The sequence below is a fragment of the Hyla sarda genome, chromosome 4 (assembly GCF_029499605.1).
Source record: "Hyla sarda isolate aHylSar1 chromosome 4, aHylSar1.hap1, whole genome shotgun sequence".
NCBI lineage: Eukaryota > Metazoa > Chordata > Amphibia > Anura > Hylidae > Hyla > Hyla sarda.
Window position 1 is genome coordinate 291637880 of NC_079192.1, and position 18789 is coordinate 291656668.

An 18789-nucleotide genomic window follows, 5' to 3' on the forward strand; every position below is an offset into this window, starting at 1 on the left:
TTAATGTCACACCCATATGACTGAATTGTCAGAGAAAATATAAACTCACATATCTGAAGAAAGAAAAAGAGAGTGTTTTAACACACTGTAAAAAGGTGTGAGGTCAGGGTACCCAAGGTTATTTTATGGTCATCTTATTTTTTGGGGTTAGCCACAGGTCCTCTTTAAAGGTAATAATAGTAGTATAAATGGAGATTTTGATAAACTGATTGCTGAATATACAGGAACGAGAGTGTTTCCTGACAGATGCCCCTGTAGAGACATACCTGTATGCAGGCAGACAATACAAGATCCCAGATACTGGCATACTGGACCATTTGTGATAGTCTTAGCAGATGCATGCCCAGAGTGGTTTCTTCAAAGCACCTGCACCACTGTTTATGTTGATATGCAAGTACTCACATATGGAGTGAATATGACACTGTGAGAAAATGGATGGAGCGACATGTGCACATTAGATATTAAATAGTGGTGCAGGTGCTTTGAAGAATCCACAGTAGACATGTGTCTGCAAAGACTATTAGGGCATATCCAATATACTATTAGGAACTGAGTCTTCTCTGACAATTTACAGTTTCACTACCCTGCAAAAGCATGCTGGGAAAACTGTGATGTCAGTGGAGGTTCTAAACATTGTTTCCATAGGTACTGTGGTTTATCCATACTGTGTGCAATACATCTCAGTACGAACGTCATGCCTATATTGGATAATCAACACACTGGTAACTAAATCCAACAAACATATCATCTGAGTATTTTGTTCATGCTAAGCGTCCTTAGTGCCAAAAGAAGATGCCAAAGACTCAACTTCACTCCCTGCTTATAGTAGGCACATCAACATCCTGGAACAAGCGGCTCATTACTTTTGTCTAAGTGATTTGTTATATTTGAAGAAATAAATAGAAATGCTTACCAACCACGTCTGAACAAATTTATTTTGGAACATTTCTGCTTACCTGCACTACTGCAACAGAAGGGATCCTGTGATAGATTAGTGGAGCAATCAGACCGTAGCACTGAACAACAGCTTGAAGGGCATAGCTGGTATCACTCAGCAAGGTACTAACATCAAGAGCCACTAACAATCTCTCGCATTCAGCTAGTCGACAAATCTAAAGATAAAGAGATTTTTTGCTCAGCAGAGTCGACCTTCTTTTAACAATCTAAACAAAAGTGTTTTGCCGTTTTAAATGTAAATACATTTTTATAATCTCCTTTTGTGCAAATGACTTTGAAACAAACAAATTTCTCTTTGTGGATTACATAAACTTTATTCTACTAACTGCCTGTTGTGTTTGACTTCTCAAGTGTGTTATTTCAGTAATAAGCCTCTAGTGTGTGAACTGCAGAAATTACTACACTGCACTTCTAAGTTTTACTTCATTCACTCCTAAAGTGGTCAAAACGTGTGTTTCTCAGGTTTCATAAAACCCTTGACTGTAGGACAAAGTCGGCAATCTTTGTAGTGATACTTTTTATTATGCCTAGTTCACCAGCCATTTGGATTCGTCCACATCCAGGGCAACAAGCTGTACATTAGTTTGATCTACCTGTCAATTATTATTGTTATTATTATTATATTATTAATCGTTAAAGAGGTTCTCCTTTCGCAGACATTTTTGTCATACTTATAAGATGACAAAGCGGCCAGCAGAGAGATTTCATTAAAGTATATGACAGTTATGGAAAAAGATCATGGTCATGGCATTCGGCTGTCATGGCAGAACTGCACAATTGCATTGCGGGGTCACCGATGGGCGAATGCTGGAGCCCCCTTCCCCTGTCAATCCTATAGATGCTGCGCTTAATACTGACTGTAGCATCTATCATGTTACACTGCCACAACCTGAATTTTTAGTCTCAGTAGTTGCAGCAGGAGCCTGGCAGTATCGGACTGCCGACTCCCACCACCGATGCTGTGTGCTTCAATTCTGAGCACCGGGGATCGCAAGGACGTACATTTAAATCGATTTGTAGAAATGTATTCCTACTTAGGACCTTAATGTACCGTATTTTTCGCCGTATAGGACGCACTTTTTCTTCCCCAAAACTGGGGGAAAAAAGTTGGTGCGTCTTATACGACGAATACACCCCTATCGTGGCGGTCCCTGCGGCCATCAACGGCCGGGACCCGCGGCTAATACAGGACATCACCGATCGCGGTGATGCCCTGTATTAACCCTTCAGACGCGGTGATCAAAGCTGACCGACGCGTCTGAAGGGAAAGTGACACTAACCCGGCTGTTCAGTCGGGCTGTTCAGGACTGCCGCGATTTCACCGCGGCGGTCCCGAACAGCCCGACTGAATAGCCGGGTTAGTGCTTACAGGACACCGGGAGGGACCTTATCTGCCTCCTCGGTGTCTTCTCCGTTAAGGGATCCCATGTATGGCCGGCGCTCTCCTTCCTAGTCATCACGTCATGACGTGATGGCGGCGACGGAGAGCGAGGATACCCGGCCGGCAGCAGAGACGCTCCGGAGCGACGGCGACAGCGATGGAGCGACATCCAGGGCAGCGGTGACAAGTCCGGAGCGGCGGGGACACGTATTACCTTCTATGCAGTGGTCTTCAATCTGCGGACCTCCAGATGTTGCAAAACTACAACTCCCAGCATGCCCGGACAGCCAACGGCTGTCCGGGCATGCTAGGAGTTGTAGTTTTGCAACATCTGGAGGTCCGCAGGTTAAAGACCACTATTGGGTTCAAAATCTTTATTTTTTTAGATTTTGCACCTATAAATTGGGTGCGTCTTATACGCCGGTGTGTCCTATAGGGCGAAAAATACGGTACTTCAGGGGTTGGGAAGGGGTAATTACAACATTGTTTTATGCATAAAATAAAGTCATAAAAAAGAGTTTCTCCTTACTACAAGAAGCCATTCAAAACAACATTGCGCTGACATATATGCTAATAAATGCTTCACTTATTTGATGGTAACCTGCTTTCCAAATGTACATAACGCCTAAGTAATTCTTTATATTAATATATCTTTAAATCTTCTACATTTGATAGTTACAGCTCCTTGGCATAGCTAGGGAGGAACAGGATGTTTTGTTGCTACGCTATAATTGTACGACAGTGAGTGGCCCTTGCCTGTGAGTGAGTGGTCCTAACACTTTTACAAAACATCCACTATTCATAGAACTTTTCTCCCACAACCACACAGCTGCCAAATTATTCATAAATAGCTTTACAGTGGCAAAAATGCACTGTTATTTCATCTTTCTTCCAAAGACAGAGCCAAAGCTGTCCTTGAGTTTTGTCATGTATAAGAGCCCAGCTCCAATAAAGTAAACAAGGGGTTAAGGGGTATTCCGGGAAGGCTTCAGGGACTTATACATAAAGCAACAGTATAACACTAATCCTACATCCTGAACATGTATAATTACATTTATCCTACATCCTGAACACATATATTACATATTATAATTACTTCAGTAGCAGCCCATGTGGGTAGCAGACTAAATTTCCCATCATGCACTGCTGATATCTGCTTAATGTTGTTCTCCCCCTATACTGCCCTGGCTGCTAAAGCCTGAGCCATCACCCTCTTGTGCATTTTCTACATTGCTCCCTCACTGCTGAGCCTCAATTATCAGTTCCTAGTTCCAATCCTCTGATGTTCCCAGCATTCCTCCTATAACGTATAGGGCTGCAACTGTGCATGTTTGCCCAGCAAAATAAAATTCAGCTAAAGGTCATAAACAGTGAGCTATAAACATCACATTTTGGGCCAGGTGAGGGATTATGTGGGAAAAACTGAAAAGATTTCATTTCTATAAATTGAGGATTTTTAATTAATTTATTATTTAATTACAGTGATCCCTCAACTTACAAAGGCCTCAACATACAATAATTTAAACGTACAATGTTTTTTTCTGGACCACTGTAACTCAACATACAATGCTATGGACAGTCCAGATCAGTGAAACATGTGAATGGCAACAAACTATTCTGTCTATAAAACCTCTTTAAAGGATATGGAAACCTTTGTAAAGCTTTTTTTATTCTTGCTTTTTACTTATGGTGCACACCTTTTCTTTTCCATAAGTCTTTTTAAATAATGCCTCCACAATTCTGCCTCCACTGCTCCTCTGTTTTCTTTTCTATCTACAGTCTGTGAGAGCTGCCCTCCATGTATACTCTCCCTTACATCCACACTCTGAGATGGTTTGTAACCCTCTCCTACTGCTATCTCTAACACTGACAGAGAGCAGAAAGCCTGTCTGATGGGCTTATCTTATCTTTTTCTTAGTAGCAGCCAAATAGTGGAAACTTCTTGGTTGAATTTCTTTAAAATATTTAGCAAATTGCTTAATTTGGCATTAAAAAAACATAATGGACAATACAAAAATCAATGGAAATGTCATTGCTTTTAAGGGTTAGTTCACACATGACAGATTTGTTGCATTAAAGGGATACTCCACTGGAAAACTTTTTATTTTAACCCCTTAAGGACTCTTATTTTTACGTTTTCGTTTTTTCCTCCTCGCCTTCAAAAAAATCATAACTCTTTTATGACTCGTTTATATTTCCCTCCACAGACTAGTATGAGGGCTTGTTTTTTGTGCGACCAGTTGTCCGTTGTAATGCCATAACTCACTTTACCATAAAATGTATGGCGCAACCAAAAAAATACTATTTGTGTGGGAAAATTCAAAAGAAAACCGCAATTTTGCAAATTTTGGAAGGTTTGGTTTTCACGCCGTACAATTTACGGTAAAAATGACGTGTTCTTTATACTTTAGGTCAATACGATTAAAATGATACCCATGATAACATACTTTTCTATTACTGTTGCGCTTTAAAAAAATCGCAAACTGTTTAACCAAATTAGTACGTTTAAAATCCCCCTATTTTGAAGACCTATAACTTTTTCATTTTTCCGTATAAGCGGCGGTATGAGGGCTTATTTTTTGCACCGTGATCTGTTCATTTTATTGATACTATATTTGCTTATATAAAACTTTTAATACATTTTTTATACATTTTTTTGGGAATAAAATTTTATTAAAAGAAGCAGCTATTTTGGATTTTATTTTTTTTATACGTTCACGTCATTCACCAAGCGCTATTATTAACATTTTATTTTAATAGTTGGGATATTTACGCACGCAGCGATAACAAATAAGTATATAAAATATTTTTTTTATACTTTTTGGGGGTGAAATAGGGAAAATGGGACAATTTACATTTTTTTATTGGGGGAGGGGGTTTTTCAAATTTTTTTAAACTTTTTTTACTTTTAATTTTACACTTTAATAGTCCCCATAGGGGACTATGTATAGCAATCATTCAATTGCTAATACTGTTCAGTGCTATGCATAGGACATAGCACTGATCAGTATTATCGGTCATCGTCTGCTCTGGGCTGGTCCAGAGCAGAAGACCCGTGGAAGGCAGCGGAGGCAGGTGAGGGGACCTCCGGCTGCCATGCTGGATTATCGGATCGCCGCGGCAGCGCTGCGGGGATCCAATCATCCATTTTAGTGTCCGCAATGCTGCAGATGCCGTGATCTGCATTGATCACGGCATCTGAGGCGTTAATGGCGGACATCCGCGCGATCGCGGATGTCCACCATTACCGGCGGGTCCCTGGCTGCTATCAGCAGCTGGGACCTGCCGCGCATGACCTGAGCATCACTCCGATGCTCGCGGTTATGTATAGGACGTAAATGTACCATGGGCGTTAAAAGTACCACCTCACCAGGACGTACATTTACATCTGGCGTCGTTAAGGGTTAAAATCAACTGGTGCCAGAAAGTTAAACAGATTTGTATATTACTTCTATAAAAAAAAATTCTTAATCCTTCCAGTACTTATCAGCTGCTGTTATAATTTACAAATCTGTTTTACTTTCTGGCACCAGTTGATTAAAAAAAAAAATATATATATATATATATATATATATATATATATATATATATATATATGTTTTCCAGTGGAGTACCCCTTTAACTTCTGTGATAGAAAATTCCTTCCATATAGCTGAATAGGGTTGCTTCAACATCATGTGCTTATGCAAACTCCATTCTAGACATAAATAACAATCACAGACATTTCTTAAACAAATCTGTCCCATCTGAACATACTGGACATTGTCTACCTTTTTAGTTTAACTATTAAGAATCTGTGTACTGGTCTAATTTAATTGCAGAATATCAATTTATTACTTACTTGTCCCTTCCGAGAAAGCTCACCATCACAAACAGAGTCACAGAAAAGTGCTCCTTCCTTTATGTTTATATCATCGAGTATAAAAATACTTCCCAGGAAAAGTTGTAGCAGTATGGGAGAAGAGTTTGCTACAGCTTCATTCCACAGTCTATGGGAAAAAAAAGATATAATCTGAGATACTACTTATGCATAAACGCATCCATTCTTATACATAACATGCTAATACTCATATGAGAACAATTCCAAGACATTTTGATACAATGATGCTAATTCTGCCTACAGTACTATCTGTAGAAGATGAGGAGTAGAAGAGATAAGTTATGACAAAGCGACTATTTACTAAACAGCGAGACTCACAATCTGACAGCACTAATTAAAAATTCTTCCCCGCACACAGCAGGCTGATACTGGCCACTGCGGTTACCATGGAAACCATCACCAGGTCCCTTTTGTTGGAAACAAAGAAGATATTAGAAATGGATTCCAAGCTTCTTTGTGTTATACATAGAGCATTGCATATTATTTACTGTGGTCCTGGGAGACTTTGATATTGATCTTAAAAAAAAAACTGGGTCTTGCCCAATTTCACTGTTACAGCTGTGTAACTGCTCACAAAAATATTGAGAAAGGCATAGAATAAAATAAGCCGGAGCTAAGAATAACGTGACAAGTGTTATTTCTGACCTGACCTTTCTGTGGTTTGTTTATGCATTAAAGAGTACCTGTCATCAAAACAGATTTTCTAAACTAACTCAGAATACACCCTGTTCCAAATTATTATGCAAATTATATTTTTCATTTACCTAAATAATTTATGTAAATAACAGTCAGAATAGTTCTCATGTTATTAACTATTAAGAGTACAATTCATTTGTTATTGAACAAACCTTCTAATGATAACAGTATTTTTTTTTAAACATAAATTACTCACAATGCCCTGTTCCAAATTATTACGCACAGTACGGTAAGTTTCAAAACACTTTATAGGTTGTAAAGAAGTGAAAATTGTCATTTGTTGCGTTTGCAGCATATTTACTGTTATAAGAAGCTATTTCATTCAAACCCCTTATTTGATAGCAGCTTCATTGAACTTGCATTCATTGAACTTGTGAGTTTTTGGACAGTTTCTGCTTGAATTTGTTTGCAAGATGTCAGAATAGCCTCCCAGGGCTGCTGTTTGGATGTAAACTGCCTCCCACCCTCATAGATCTTTTGCTTGAGGACGCTCCAAAGGTTCTCAATAGAAGGATGGAGGCCACACAATGACTTTCTCTCCAGTTATCCCCATAGCAACCATTGATGCAGAGGTATTCTTTGCAGCATGAGATGGTGCATTGTCATGCATGAAGATTATTTTATTACGGAAAGCATAGTTCTTCCTTCTGTACCAGGGAAGAAAGTGGTCAGTCAGAAAGTCCACATAACTCCACATAACTCCGCCACCGCCTTGCTGATATCGAAGCCTGGTTGGAATAGGGTGGCCGTCAACACCAACCATCCACTACTCCATCCATCTAGACCATCCAGGGTTGCACGGCACTCATCAGTGAACAGGACTGTTTAAAAATTAGTCTTCATGTATTTTTCTGCCCATTGCAGAAATTCTGCACAGTTGCAAGACTCTGGAGGACTCTACACCTTGATGTCCGTGGGACTCCAGAGGCACCAGCAGCTTCAAATATCTGTTTGCTGCTATGTAAGGGTATTTTAGCAGCTGCTCTCTTGATCCACTGCATGGATCTGGCAGAAATCTTCCTCAATTTGCCTTAATCTGCACAAACCCGTCTGCGCTCTGAATCAGGCCCAAATCTCTTGTTAGTGCGATGAACACGCAAGTATTCGTGAAATATCTAATGTTTTCATACCTCATCCAAGGCATTAAAGGGGTACTCCGGTCTTTATAAGTCAACTGGTGCCAGAAAGTTTTACAGATTTGTAAATTACTTCTATTAAAAAATATTTACCCTTCCTGTACTTTTTAGCAGCTGTATGCTACGAGGAAATTCTGTTCTTTTTGAATTTCTTTTTTGTCTTATCCACAGTGCTCTCTACTGACACCTCTGTCCGTATCAGGATCTGTCCAGATTGCTATGGGGATTTTCTCCTGCTCTGGATAGTTCCTGATACGGACATCAGGTGTCAGCAGAGAGCACTGTAGACAAGACAAAAAAGAAATTCAAAAAGAACAGAATTTCCTCTGGAGCATACAGCTGCTAAAAGGTACAGGAAGGGTAAAGATTTTTTGATAGAAGTAATTTACAGATCTGTTTAACTTTCTGGCATCAGTTCATTAAAAAAGTTTTCCACCGGAGTACCCCTTTAAACTATTTCACTCTTTTCGTCAGCAAAGAGATACTTTTTCTTTCCCATATTGCTTGAAAATGGTGCTCTGCTTAATAATGTGGAACACCCACCTTTAGTAGTTTGACTTGTGGCAGGGAACAGAACAGAGCCACCTAGTGGCCATTTTTTCAATCACATTAAAAACATAGAAAGGTTGAGAATTTTAACAGCAAGTAAATAGCAAAGTGTCTTATAATTACATAGGGAGCAAAATATTAATGTCAGAGGCCGCGCCGCGTCCCGCTGCCCGGCACGGGGTCGCCTGCGGCTTCTCTCCTGTACCTCTGCTCCGATGAGGTCGCGGTCCTCACCCCGCTGCTCTCCTCCCCCCTCCGGCTCCTCTCCCCGGGGCGTCTCCGGTGTGCGGCTCCCTCCTCGTGGCCACACGAGAGCCGCATCACTGTAATGTCGTGGCGCATCGCCTGTGCGCCCTCCTGTGGTGCCGGTGCGCGCACGTCTCTTCCTTAGGGCCAGTCACTAAGATTTAAAGGGACAGTGTCTTTTTAATTGGTTCTTGCCTGAACCACCCTTATTTAAGTATGCCACTTCCTATGTCTCCCTGACGGATCTTTGTGCTCAGTGCCTTTGAGAAAGCGTTCCCACTGTTCTGTTTCTGACCTGAACGTGTACTGAACCCTTTCTACGTTTCTTGACCACGAACCTGAGCCGCATGCCCCTGACCTTACTGCTATTCCTGACTACGAGTATTCTCCCTGCCTGGTCGGCCGTCTGCCTCTAGCATCCCAGCTCCATCACTCCGAGCCAAGCGTCACCTCGGCCAGGTGTAGCGACCTGGACGTCGCCTGCCGCAGGAAGTCCATCCTGCTTTGCGGCGGGCTTTGGTGAAGACCAGCGGCGTCTTAGATTCCGCTTGCCTGGTACGGCTCTCTACTCCTTCCACGCGGGTCCAGTGGATCCACCTCCTGATTCATCCCGGTGAGTGTGACAGTAAGATCCGGCCGTGGATCCTGCCAAGGTGCCTCTGCCCAGCGTAGCGGATCTGTCTACTGTAGTGGCTCAACAGTCCCAGCAGTTGGCTCAACAGGCCCAGCAATTGAACCAGTTGTCTGCCATGATGGAGCAGCTTCTCTCTTTGCAGCAGCAGCAGCAGCCACAGCCGCGTCACTCTGTTTCCGAACCCGCTCCTGGTCCTGTGTCTCCTACTTCTGCTCTTGGTCCAAAGGTGCGTCTTTCCTTGCCAAACAAGTTAGAAGGGGACTCTAAGACGTGAAGGGTTTTGCGACCCAATGTTCTATGCATATTGAACTTTTGGCTGACCAATTTCTGTCCGAACGTGCCAAGGTGGCCTTCGTCCTCAGTCTCCTCTCCGGTAAAGCCCTGGCTTGGGCAAAGGAGACCCTGTCACTACAAATCTGCAAGCTTTCTTTTCTGAATTCCGGAGCGTATTTGAGGAACCTGCCCGAGCCTCATCTGCGGAGCCTGCCCTTCTGAACCTCCGCCAGGGGGATGCCCCAGTGGGCGAATATGCGGTCCAGTTCCGTACCTTAGCGTCCGAGCTGGATAGGAATGAAGCAGCTCTATGTGCCACCTTTAAGAAGGGGTTGTCTAGTAGAGTCAAGGATGCTCTTGCTACCCGTGATTCCCCTTCTTCTCTCTCAGACCTGATCCACTTGGCGACTCGTATTGACGTACGTTTCGCAGAAAGGCAAGAGGAGCTCCGGCAAGAACGCCAGCTACCGAGACCTCGTCGCTTCCCGAGGAAGGATCCTGTGTTCCAGCATCCATCCCGTCAAAGACCAGCCGGCCTTTTGCAACCCCTGCCTATCCCAGAATCTCCCTGGACTCATATAGCCATTGACTTTATCACCGACCTGCCGCTTTCCTCCAATCTGGGTGGTTGTGGATCGGTTCTCAAAGATGGCTCATTTTGTTCCACTTTCCTGTTTACCCTCTGCTTCCCAACTGGCTGGCTTATTTTTTCATCACATCTTTCGGCTCCATGGTCTCCCCCTTCATATCACATCGGATAGGGGGGTCCAATTCGTCTCCAAGTTTTGGCATGCCCTGTGTTCCCGCCTTAAGGTCAAGCTGGATTTCTCCTCTGCCTACCATCCTCAGACCAACCGTCAAGCCGAACGGGTGAACCAGATCCTCGGTACCTACCTCCGCCATTTTGTCTCTGCACGTCAAGATGATTGGTGCTCTCTCTTACCGAGGGACGAATTTTCTTATAACCATCGGGACTCTGGCTCTACCGGCAATTCTCCTTTCTTTATTGTCTATGGTCATCGCCCCCCCCCCCCCCCCCACACCGCTCGCTATTCTCTCTGATGTGCCTGCGGTGGATGCTCTGGTTTGTGACTTTCAGCCTATATGGAAGGACACTCAGCAGTCTCTGGTCCGTGCCTCCTCCCGTATGAAACACCAGGCGGATAAGAAGAGGAGACCTCCACCAGCCTTCCTTCCTGGCGACAAAGTGTGGCTCTCGGCTAAATATGTCCGCCTTAAACAGCCCAGTTACAAACTTGGACCACGTTTCTTGGGTCCCTTTAAAGTCTTATGCCGTGTCAACCCGGTGGCTTACAAGTTGCTTCTGCCTCGTTCCCTTCGAATCCCTAACACCTTCCATGTCTCTCTCCTTAAACCTCTGGTCTTGAATCGGGTTTCCACCAAGTCAGTCACTCCATCTCCAGTTTCTGGTGCCTCTGACGTTTTTGAAGTTCAACAGATCCTTGCCTCCAAATATTCCAAGGGTAGACGATTTTTTTTGGTGGACTGGAAGGGATTTGGTCCGGAGGAGAGGTCGTGGGAACCCGAAGAAAACATCCTGGACAAGGACTTGATCTTGAAGTTCCTACAACTTAAAAAGAAGAGGGGGCCAAAGGGGGGGGGTACTGTCAGAGGCCACGCTGCGTCCCGCTGCCCGGCACGGGGTTGCCTGCGGCTTCTCTCCCGTACCTCTGCTCCGACGAGCTCGCGGTCCTCACCCCGCTGCTCTCCTCCGCCCTCCGGCTCCTCTCCCCGGGGGTGTATCCGGTGTGCGGCTCCCTCCTCGTGGTCGCACGAGAGCCGCATCACTGTAATGTCGCGGCGCATCGCCTGTGCGCCGTCCTGTGGTGCTGGTGCGCGTGCGTCTCATCCTTAGGGTGCGCGTGCGCAGTCACTAAGATTTAAAGGGACAGTGTCCTTTTAATTGGTTCTTGCCTGAACCACCCTTATTTAAGGATGTCACTTCCTATGTCTTCCTGCCGGATCTTTGTGCTCAGTGCCTTTGAGAAAGAGTTCCCACTGTTCTGTTTCTGACCTGACCATGTACTGAACCCTTGCTACGTTTCTTGACCACGAACATGAGCTGCCTGCCCCTGACCTAACTGCTATTCCTGCTATTCTCCCTGCCTGGTCGGCCGTCTGCCTCTAGCATCCCAGCTCCATCACTCCGAGCCAAGCGTCACCTCGGCAACCCGCCTGGACGAGTCGTGCCAGGCCTGGACGTTGTCTGCCGCAGCAAGTTCATCCTGCTTTGCGGCGGGCTCTGGTGAAGACCAGCGGCATCTTAGATTTCGCTTGCCTGGTACGGCTCTCTACTCCTTCCACGTGGGTCCAGCGGATCCACCTCTTGTTTCATCCCGGTGAATGTGACAAATAAAAGTTTAGTTTGGTCACAGGTACTCTTTAAACAATAAATACATAATAAGAGATGATGCTGCTTCAACTATTATACCAAATTCCTTGAAAATGGTAATTCTCTCTCTCTCTCTCTTCACTAACAAACCCATTACTCTTAAGAGCAAAGGCGGCATTCTGGGGCTTATGCCTGTAATTTTTTCTTTTTGCCCTGAGCCATGGATCTCTTGTGAGAACCTCTTCCTCAAGACATGGATGAAACTGAAAGCACCCATGAAAACATCCATTAGGGTAGACCTACACACAGTGTTTTGTTTGTTTGCTTTTAAATGCTACTGCAGTTCTTTGAGTCAAAGTCAAAAGTGGATTCAAAAGGAGAAATTTAAGTCCCTTCTTTATAGTTCCAATTCCTTTTAAATGCAGTTCTGAACTTGGCTTAAATTTTGTATTTTTTTTTTTTAAACAAACAAAAAAAAAAACATTGTCTGAAACTACCCTTTTGATGTGCAAAAGTAGCTACAAAAATGTTTTTTGTGTGTGTGTGCGGGGGATTATTTATTTTTAATACAGCAAGATCTCTAGGTATGGTGTTTTCTGTTTTTCACTTCTATGAGCGTTTTTTTTATAGGACTTGTAAAATGCCAGAAAAAAACATGTTACAAATGTTAATTTGATGGGTTTTTTTTTTCACAAGCAAAAATAAGTGTGTATGAAGGAGGCAAAATGTCAGCAAACCTCACATTTATCTCATAGGGGTATGCATAAATGTATAGGAAAATTCCCAGAAATGTCTGCTGCACATGAATATACCCATACATCTGTTATATAGACTCTAGCACATGAATTAGTAAAGGGAGAAAATTACTGAAACTGGAAATTATTCGCATTTAGCGACTTGTGAAAATGATAACATTTTAAGTAATTACTATGGTATTATAAATACAACTGCAATTGTTAGATAATAACTTAGAGTACCTCATCTGAGTAATATGGCTATCTGGGGATCCTCTCGTTTCAGAATTATTTTGTTCTGCCAGGCTTGGTGAGCTGACAAAGTAGTTCCACAATACAGAGCATGCCTTCTTTGCCATTTTATAGTAACCAGTATGATAAGCACTCTGTAAATTATATTAAGATTCAATTTATTATTCAAACTACATAACACAATTAAAATAATTTGCTGGATATACAAAATTTGGACAGGTTTTTCCACCTACTATGTAAGCCAACAGAGATACCTCTGCCTACAACATAAAAACTTGCCCTCAGTAGGTCTGGTCAACCGCCTAAGGTGTATGGTGGCATCTCAACTTTCCACCAACAAATAATGTCTTTGGAGTGAAGTATCTGACGTGTAGGATTTTCACTTCCATCCTACTGTTCTGGGAGAGAAAAAGCTGGCACGAGAGCTATCTGGCTATGGCTTACCACCCTCCTAAATCAAGAAAGATGAATGTTCAGCAATGCTAAACGTTCATGTGTGTGGGGAGGTTCTTCCAACAGTTACTGAAAGTGCATAGCCAGTAAAATTTGTTAAGAACTGCAACAATATGATCAATATTTGGGTTTTGTGTAACTTGTAAAAACTAAATTCCTAGTCAATTCTGCTCATCTGATTGTTACAGTTTTCTGTCCTAGCCTGGGTGTATTCAAGGGTGTTGGTGTTTACTTGAGGCTTCCCTGGTCTTTTGTCCCCTCCTTCTTTCGTTCAGTTACTTTATTATTATTTGTTTTCTCCTCTTGTCTCTCCCCTTTCTCACTCTTCTCTTTTTATTTCTCCACTTATCCTTTTTTGTGTTTGTCCTGTATTGTTTGTTGTGTGATTTTGGCTTTATAATGGTTGCTATTCACTCATACGACTTGGCTTTATGTCTCTCCTTAGTAGCGCCCAACGACTGGCTCCAGTTCTTGCTTTCATGATTTCCCGCTACATTTCCATAGCCCCGCAAGTACACGCCACCTTTAAGTTCCTGATTATTTGTTCTTGTTGTTTGAGCATTGTAATCTACTTGTTTTGGAATGACCAAACAGGTCTGTTGTGTACTTCTATTATACTTGACACAAATGTTCTGTATGTTTTCTTCATATAAATAAAACCTTTTTTAAATTGGGAAAAAAAATTAAATTCCTAGTGCTAAACATATAGACATGTCAGAAAACCCAAAAGTCCACTGGTTAACAATATTTTGTGGGTAAATCTGAAGACAAATTTCACTTTGTCATTATGGAGTATTAAGCGCAGGATGATGGGAAAAAACATAAAATGTGAAAAAGGTGAAAAGGTGAGAGGGTCTGAAAACATTCTGAATGCACTTTATAAATACTTCTTCTTTTTGCTTCATAAATGTTTGGAAATGGCATAAAAAACTTAGGAGGAATTTGTTATGGACTATACACTTGAAAACTGGTATAAAAAAGATGAAACGATAACATCCCCTCGGCAGTCTTTAAAAAGTAGGTGGGACAAAGTAGCCTCTAGTGGCTATAACACACCAGAAAGTATCATAAATTATAACTAAAATCTAAACTGAATCGCAGCTGCTATAATCGCAGCCTTAACCACTTCACCATTAAGTCAAGTCAGGCCACCCATTAACAGGATACGGGTGTATGCCATATGCAAGTTGCCGCAAGTCCTTCCCCGCCAGTCTGAACAGTGTCTAATAGAAAACCGCATGCAGTTGCGAAAAAGTGTGCACCACGAAAGTGTACGGGACTGTGTTACTAAAGTCGGTTTTTACTGTGGCACGGATAAAGTAGTGAGGAAGGTGAAAGAAAGACTGTTAATCGTTATTGCTAAGTGTGTAAAGTCCGTACCTGAAGGGGTTAAACAGAGTCCGGTGTTTTCCGCACGCGGGAGCGGTCCCAGCTCCGCTTAGTCAGTCCCCAGCAGTGACGCCTCTTCAGTGTGCGAGCCGGAACTAAGAATCCGCCCTGTGTTGCACAGGGGAAGAATTTACCAACCGGACCAAACAGGGTGCAGCCATAGTAAAGGTTCCGGCGGCTGCGTCCGGCTTTACAGAATACCGGCAAGTACCCGCTGCAGCGCAGACTCTGCATAAACCAATGATTTGCCGCAACAAGTCTCCAGCACCGGTGGCAGCTAACATTAACCCCTCAGTACCCAATACCCGTGCGGGTATTTTCTACAGTCTATTGCCAGGCATCTTAAAGAGGCAGCGCACTCAAGTGATGGCGCACTCAAATCCTCTTAAAGCGACAACGCACTCAAAGCTTCTTAAAGTGACTGCGCACTCAAAGAGATTGACAACATGTCATCAGCACCCAGCTCTCCAGATCAACCCGGCGAAAGTACCCCTCCATCACCAGCAGCGGGAACATCTGCAATACCAGTGGTAGGGGTCCTGCCGGTCCCACTTTCAGTCTATATCAATCATGTGGGTGCCCCAGCAACCGCACCAGTATTTCTGGGGAATCCTGTCCTTCCTACCTACAGCGGAAACCTCTTCACCCTGAGGGATTTCAAGAAGAATATTCAGAGCTTGTTTGTTTTTACTCTCTCCCTTCTAATCAACAGGTACCGCTGCTCACAGGACAACTACAAGGACCAGCACTTGAGGAAGTCCGCACCTGGCCTGCCTCCGAGAAGGTAGAGCAGATCTTCGAGGGGTTATACCAGGTATTTGAGTCACATTCTCTGTCAGAGGTACGCCTCCGGTTGTACGAGAGGCAACAAAAGCCAGGTGAGACTCAGAGCTTATGCAGTAGCTTTACAAAATGCTCTAGAGACTGTTCAAAAGTTAGACGGTATCACTCCCGATCAAGGTAACAAAGTATTGAAGGACAGGTTTATTGATGGGGCTCATAACAAATGGGACAAAGCTCAGTTGAGGATGTTAGCAGTACAAAATCCCAATCTGTCCTTCTCTGCTTTTAAAAGACTGGCTCTTTGGGTTATAGAGCCAGAGACTGAGTCTAAAGAGAGTTATGCCCCTATGCCAGAACCCCTGGGTGCGGAAGCCGGCCCCATACCACCACCACCGTTTCCCGCCCCAGTGTCCAATACCCTACCAGCCTTCACAGCCTCAGAATTTCAGAGTGTCAAACAGGACATTGAACAATTGACTCAGGGTGCATTCACACCGCGTTTTTTGCATTACAGTTCCCATATACATTTTCAATGTGAAAACCGTAAGGAACCGTATTGAAAAACGTATGCCAAAAGATGCATCAGGTTGTGTCCGTTTTCCATCCTGTAAGGTTTTGTCAGTTTTTTCCCCGTACCCAAAACCGTAGTCTACCCCGGTTTTTGGTCCGGGTGAAAAACTGTATTAAACCGTATACTTTTTTTTTTTAAACATGGGAGTCAATGGGAACCACATAGAACTGTATGTGCGTACGATTCCATCAGGTTTTCACCATACGGTTTCTGGCTTTGCACAGTTTTTTTTCTTGGAATTTCAATCAAACAAGACTTCATTCATAATAAAGCGAAAAGTTAAAAAAGTATACCTTTTTTTTTTCTTAAAAACGGATGCAACCGGACATAATTTTTTAAACCGTATACGGGTTAAAATTTGTACACGCGTTTTGATACAGTGTAGTCCGGTTTTGAGGAATCAGTTTTTCATCAAAAACCTGATACGGGAACTGTATTGCAAAAACAGGGTGTGAATGCATCCTCAGGTTGTGAAGGAACTTGACAGTCAGGCTGCTCCGGCCAACCGTGAACCGCCCCTACCTAAGAGACCTGTATCCACTCCTGCTCCTCGTCAAGTTAACCCCCACCATAATCTGCTCAATAGGCCCCCAGGGACTCAAAGGCCCTTTTGTACCTACTGTAACAAATCGGGACATTGGAAGGTACAATGTTGGGATTTAAATGGATTTCCTCTGAGGACGTGGACAAGGAAGCAGATATCAGGTCCAAACCCAGAACAATCTAAGTCAGGACTCTCACTATAGGTCACCCCCTGCCCCTATGTAAAAGTCATTGTAGAACGTATCAGAAGTGTCCACTACATCTAAAGACATGTTTTACAAGTACTGGAATACTAATTTGTTGTGTGAACCTGACAGTGTTGATTTCAAGGTAGTGGCAGGTAACGGGAAACCAATACCCAGACGTGGATATTGGGAGCCCACCATTCAATTAGGAAAACATGTGCTTAAGGGACAGGGTGTGATTGTAACTGATGTGTCTGATACGGGGACTGCAGAATTCATATTGGAGATGAATATCATGAAACATTGCTTTACTGACATAGTAGATTCTTTGCATGCCTCTCTCCCCTACATGTCCCCCTCAGGCCAGCTGGCTGCGCAGCACCACTTAAAGGAGCAGAAGTTTGCCAATCAACGAGGAGAAGTTTGCAAAGTACGGATTCAAGACATCAGGTCGGTGACCTTACAACCTAACACAGAGACAACCCTGTGGTGCCGTGCACATCCAGGAGTGAGAAACAAGGACTATCAAGCCCTGTTAGAGCCTATACAGTTGGAAGATAATCCATAATCCACTAGTTCGAGCAGCAAGGAGTCTAGTCACAGTTATTAATCGGAAAGTTCCAGTCCGACTAGTCAATCTGTCAAGTGTGGCTACCATCATACCAAAGTACACTCCAGTGGCCCAGTTGTATCTTCTAGAACCAAGTGACATTTTATCAGAACGCAAAGTGTCTCGACAATGAGCAGCTCAAGTGACTCCAGGTTCTGTGGAAATTCCCCCCGAACCCTGGTGGCCGCAACTTCAAGTGGGAGATGAGACCACCCTGAAGGATCAAGTCAACGGGGTTATCAATGTCGCCGGGAGGTACCAAGAAGCCTTCAGTAAACATCCTACAGACTTTGGACATATGTCCATGATCCAACATCGGATTTTGACAGGCGACACCCCACCTATCAAAGAGAGACACATCAGGTCACGCCAGGCATGTACCAAACTGTCAAGAAGATGTTAATCGACATGAAGCAGACGTCATCCAGGAAAGTCAGAGCACCTGGGCGGCGCTCCTTGTTCTGTCTGTGTCGACTATAAGAAACAAATTATATCACCCAAAAAGACGCTTATCCTCTTCAAAGAATAGAGGAATCACTCACTGCCCTTGGGTCGGCAGTATACTTCTCCACCTTGGACTTAACCAGTGGGTATTGGCAAGTGCCTATGGCTGTGGAAGACTGAGAGAAGACAGCCTTTGTGACCCCCATGGGATTGTTTGCGTTCAAAAGTATGCCGTTCGGGCTGTGCATTGCCCCTGCTACTTTCCAGCGGCTGATGGAGCGATGCTTGGGCCACTTAAACTTCCAGAGTGTCCTACTGTACCTCGATGATGTCATCATATACTCTAAGTCCTACCAGGAGCACCTTGATCATCTGTCGGACATAATCCAAGTGTTGATCAAACATGGATTGAAGATCAAGCCGTCCACGTGCCATCTGCTTTAACCTCAGGTATACTACCTAGGTCACGTTGTCAGCGCCGAGCCCAGCCTAATCCCTACAAGGTAGAAATTGTTAAGAACTGGCCTACCCCGCGCACAGTGAAAGCCGTCCGGAGCTTCCTGGGATTTGCTGGCTACTACCACCGCTTCATTCCTCACTTCGCCCAGATTGCAGAACCCCTAACAGCCCACTTACGGTGTATAGCGTAGGATAACTACAGTGGGAAGCTACCTGTGTACTGGACCAAGGAGAACGAGACAGCCTTCCAAGCCCTGAAAC

General features: G+C 43.6%; 1 protein-coding gene across 1 annotated transcript in view; it reads right to left on the reverse strand.

Moving 5' to 3' along the window:
• Positions 1 to 18789, reverse strand: part of CFAP54 (cilia and flagella associated protein 54) — a 395393-nt gene that overhangs the window by 260160 nt on the left and 116444 nt on the right. The window contains exons 24-26 of the mRNA XM_056574483.1: positions 13083 to 13225; positions 6180 to 6327; positions 957 to 1112 (exon numbers count right to left, since the gene is read on the reverse strand). Of these exons, the coding sequence (XP_056430458.1) occupies positions 957 to 1112; positions 6180 to 6327; positions 13083 to 13225 (447 nt within the window). The remainder of the gene's footprint in view (positions 1 to 956; positions 1113 to 6179; positions 6328 to 13082; positions 13226 to 18789) is intronic.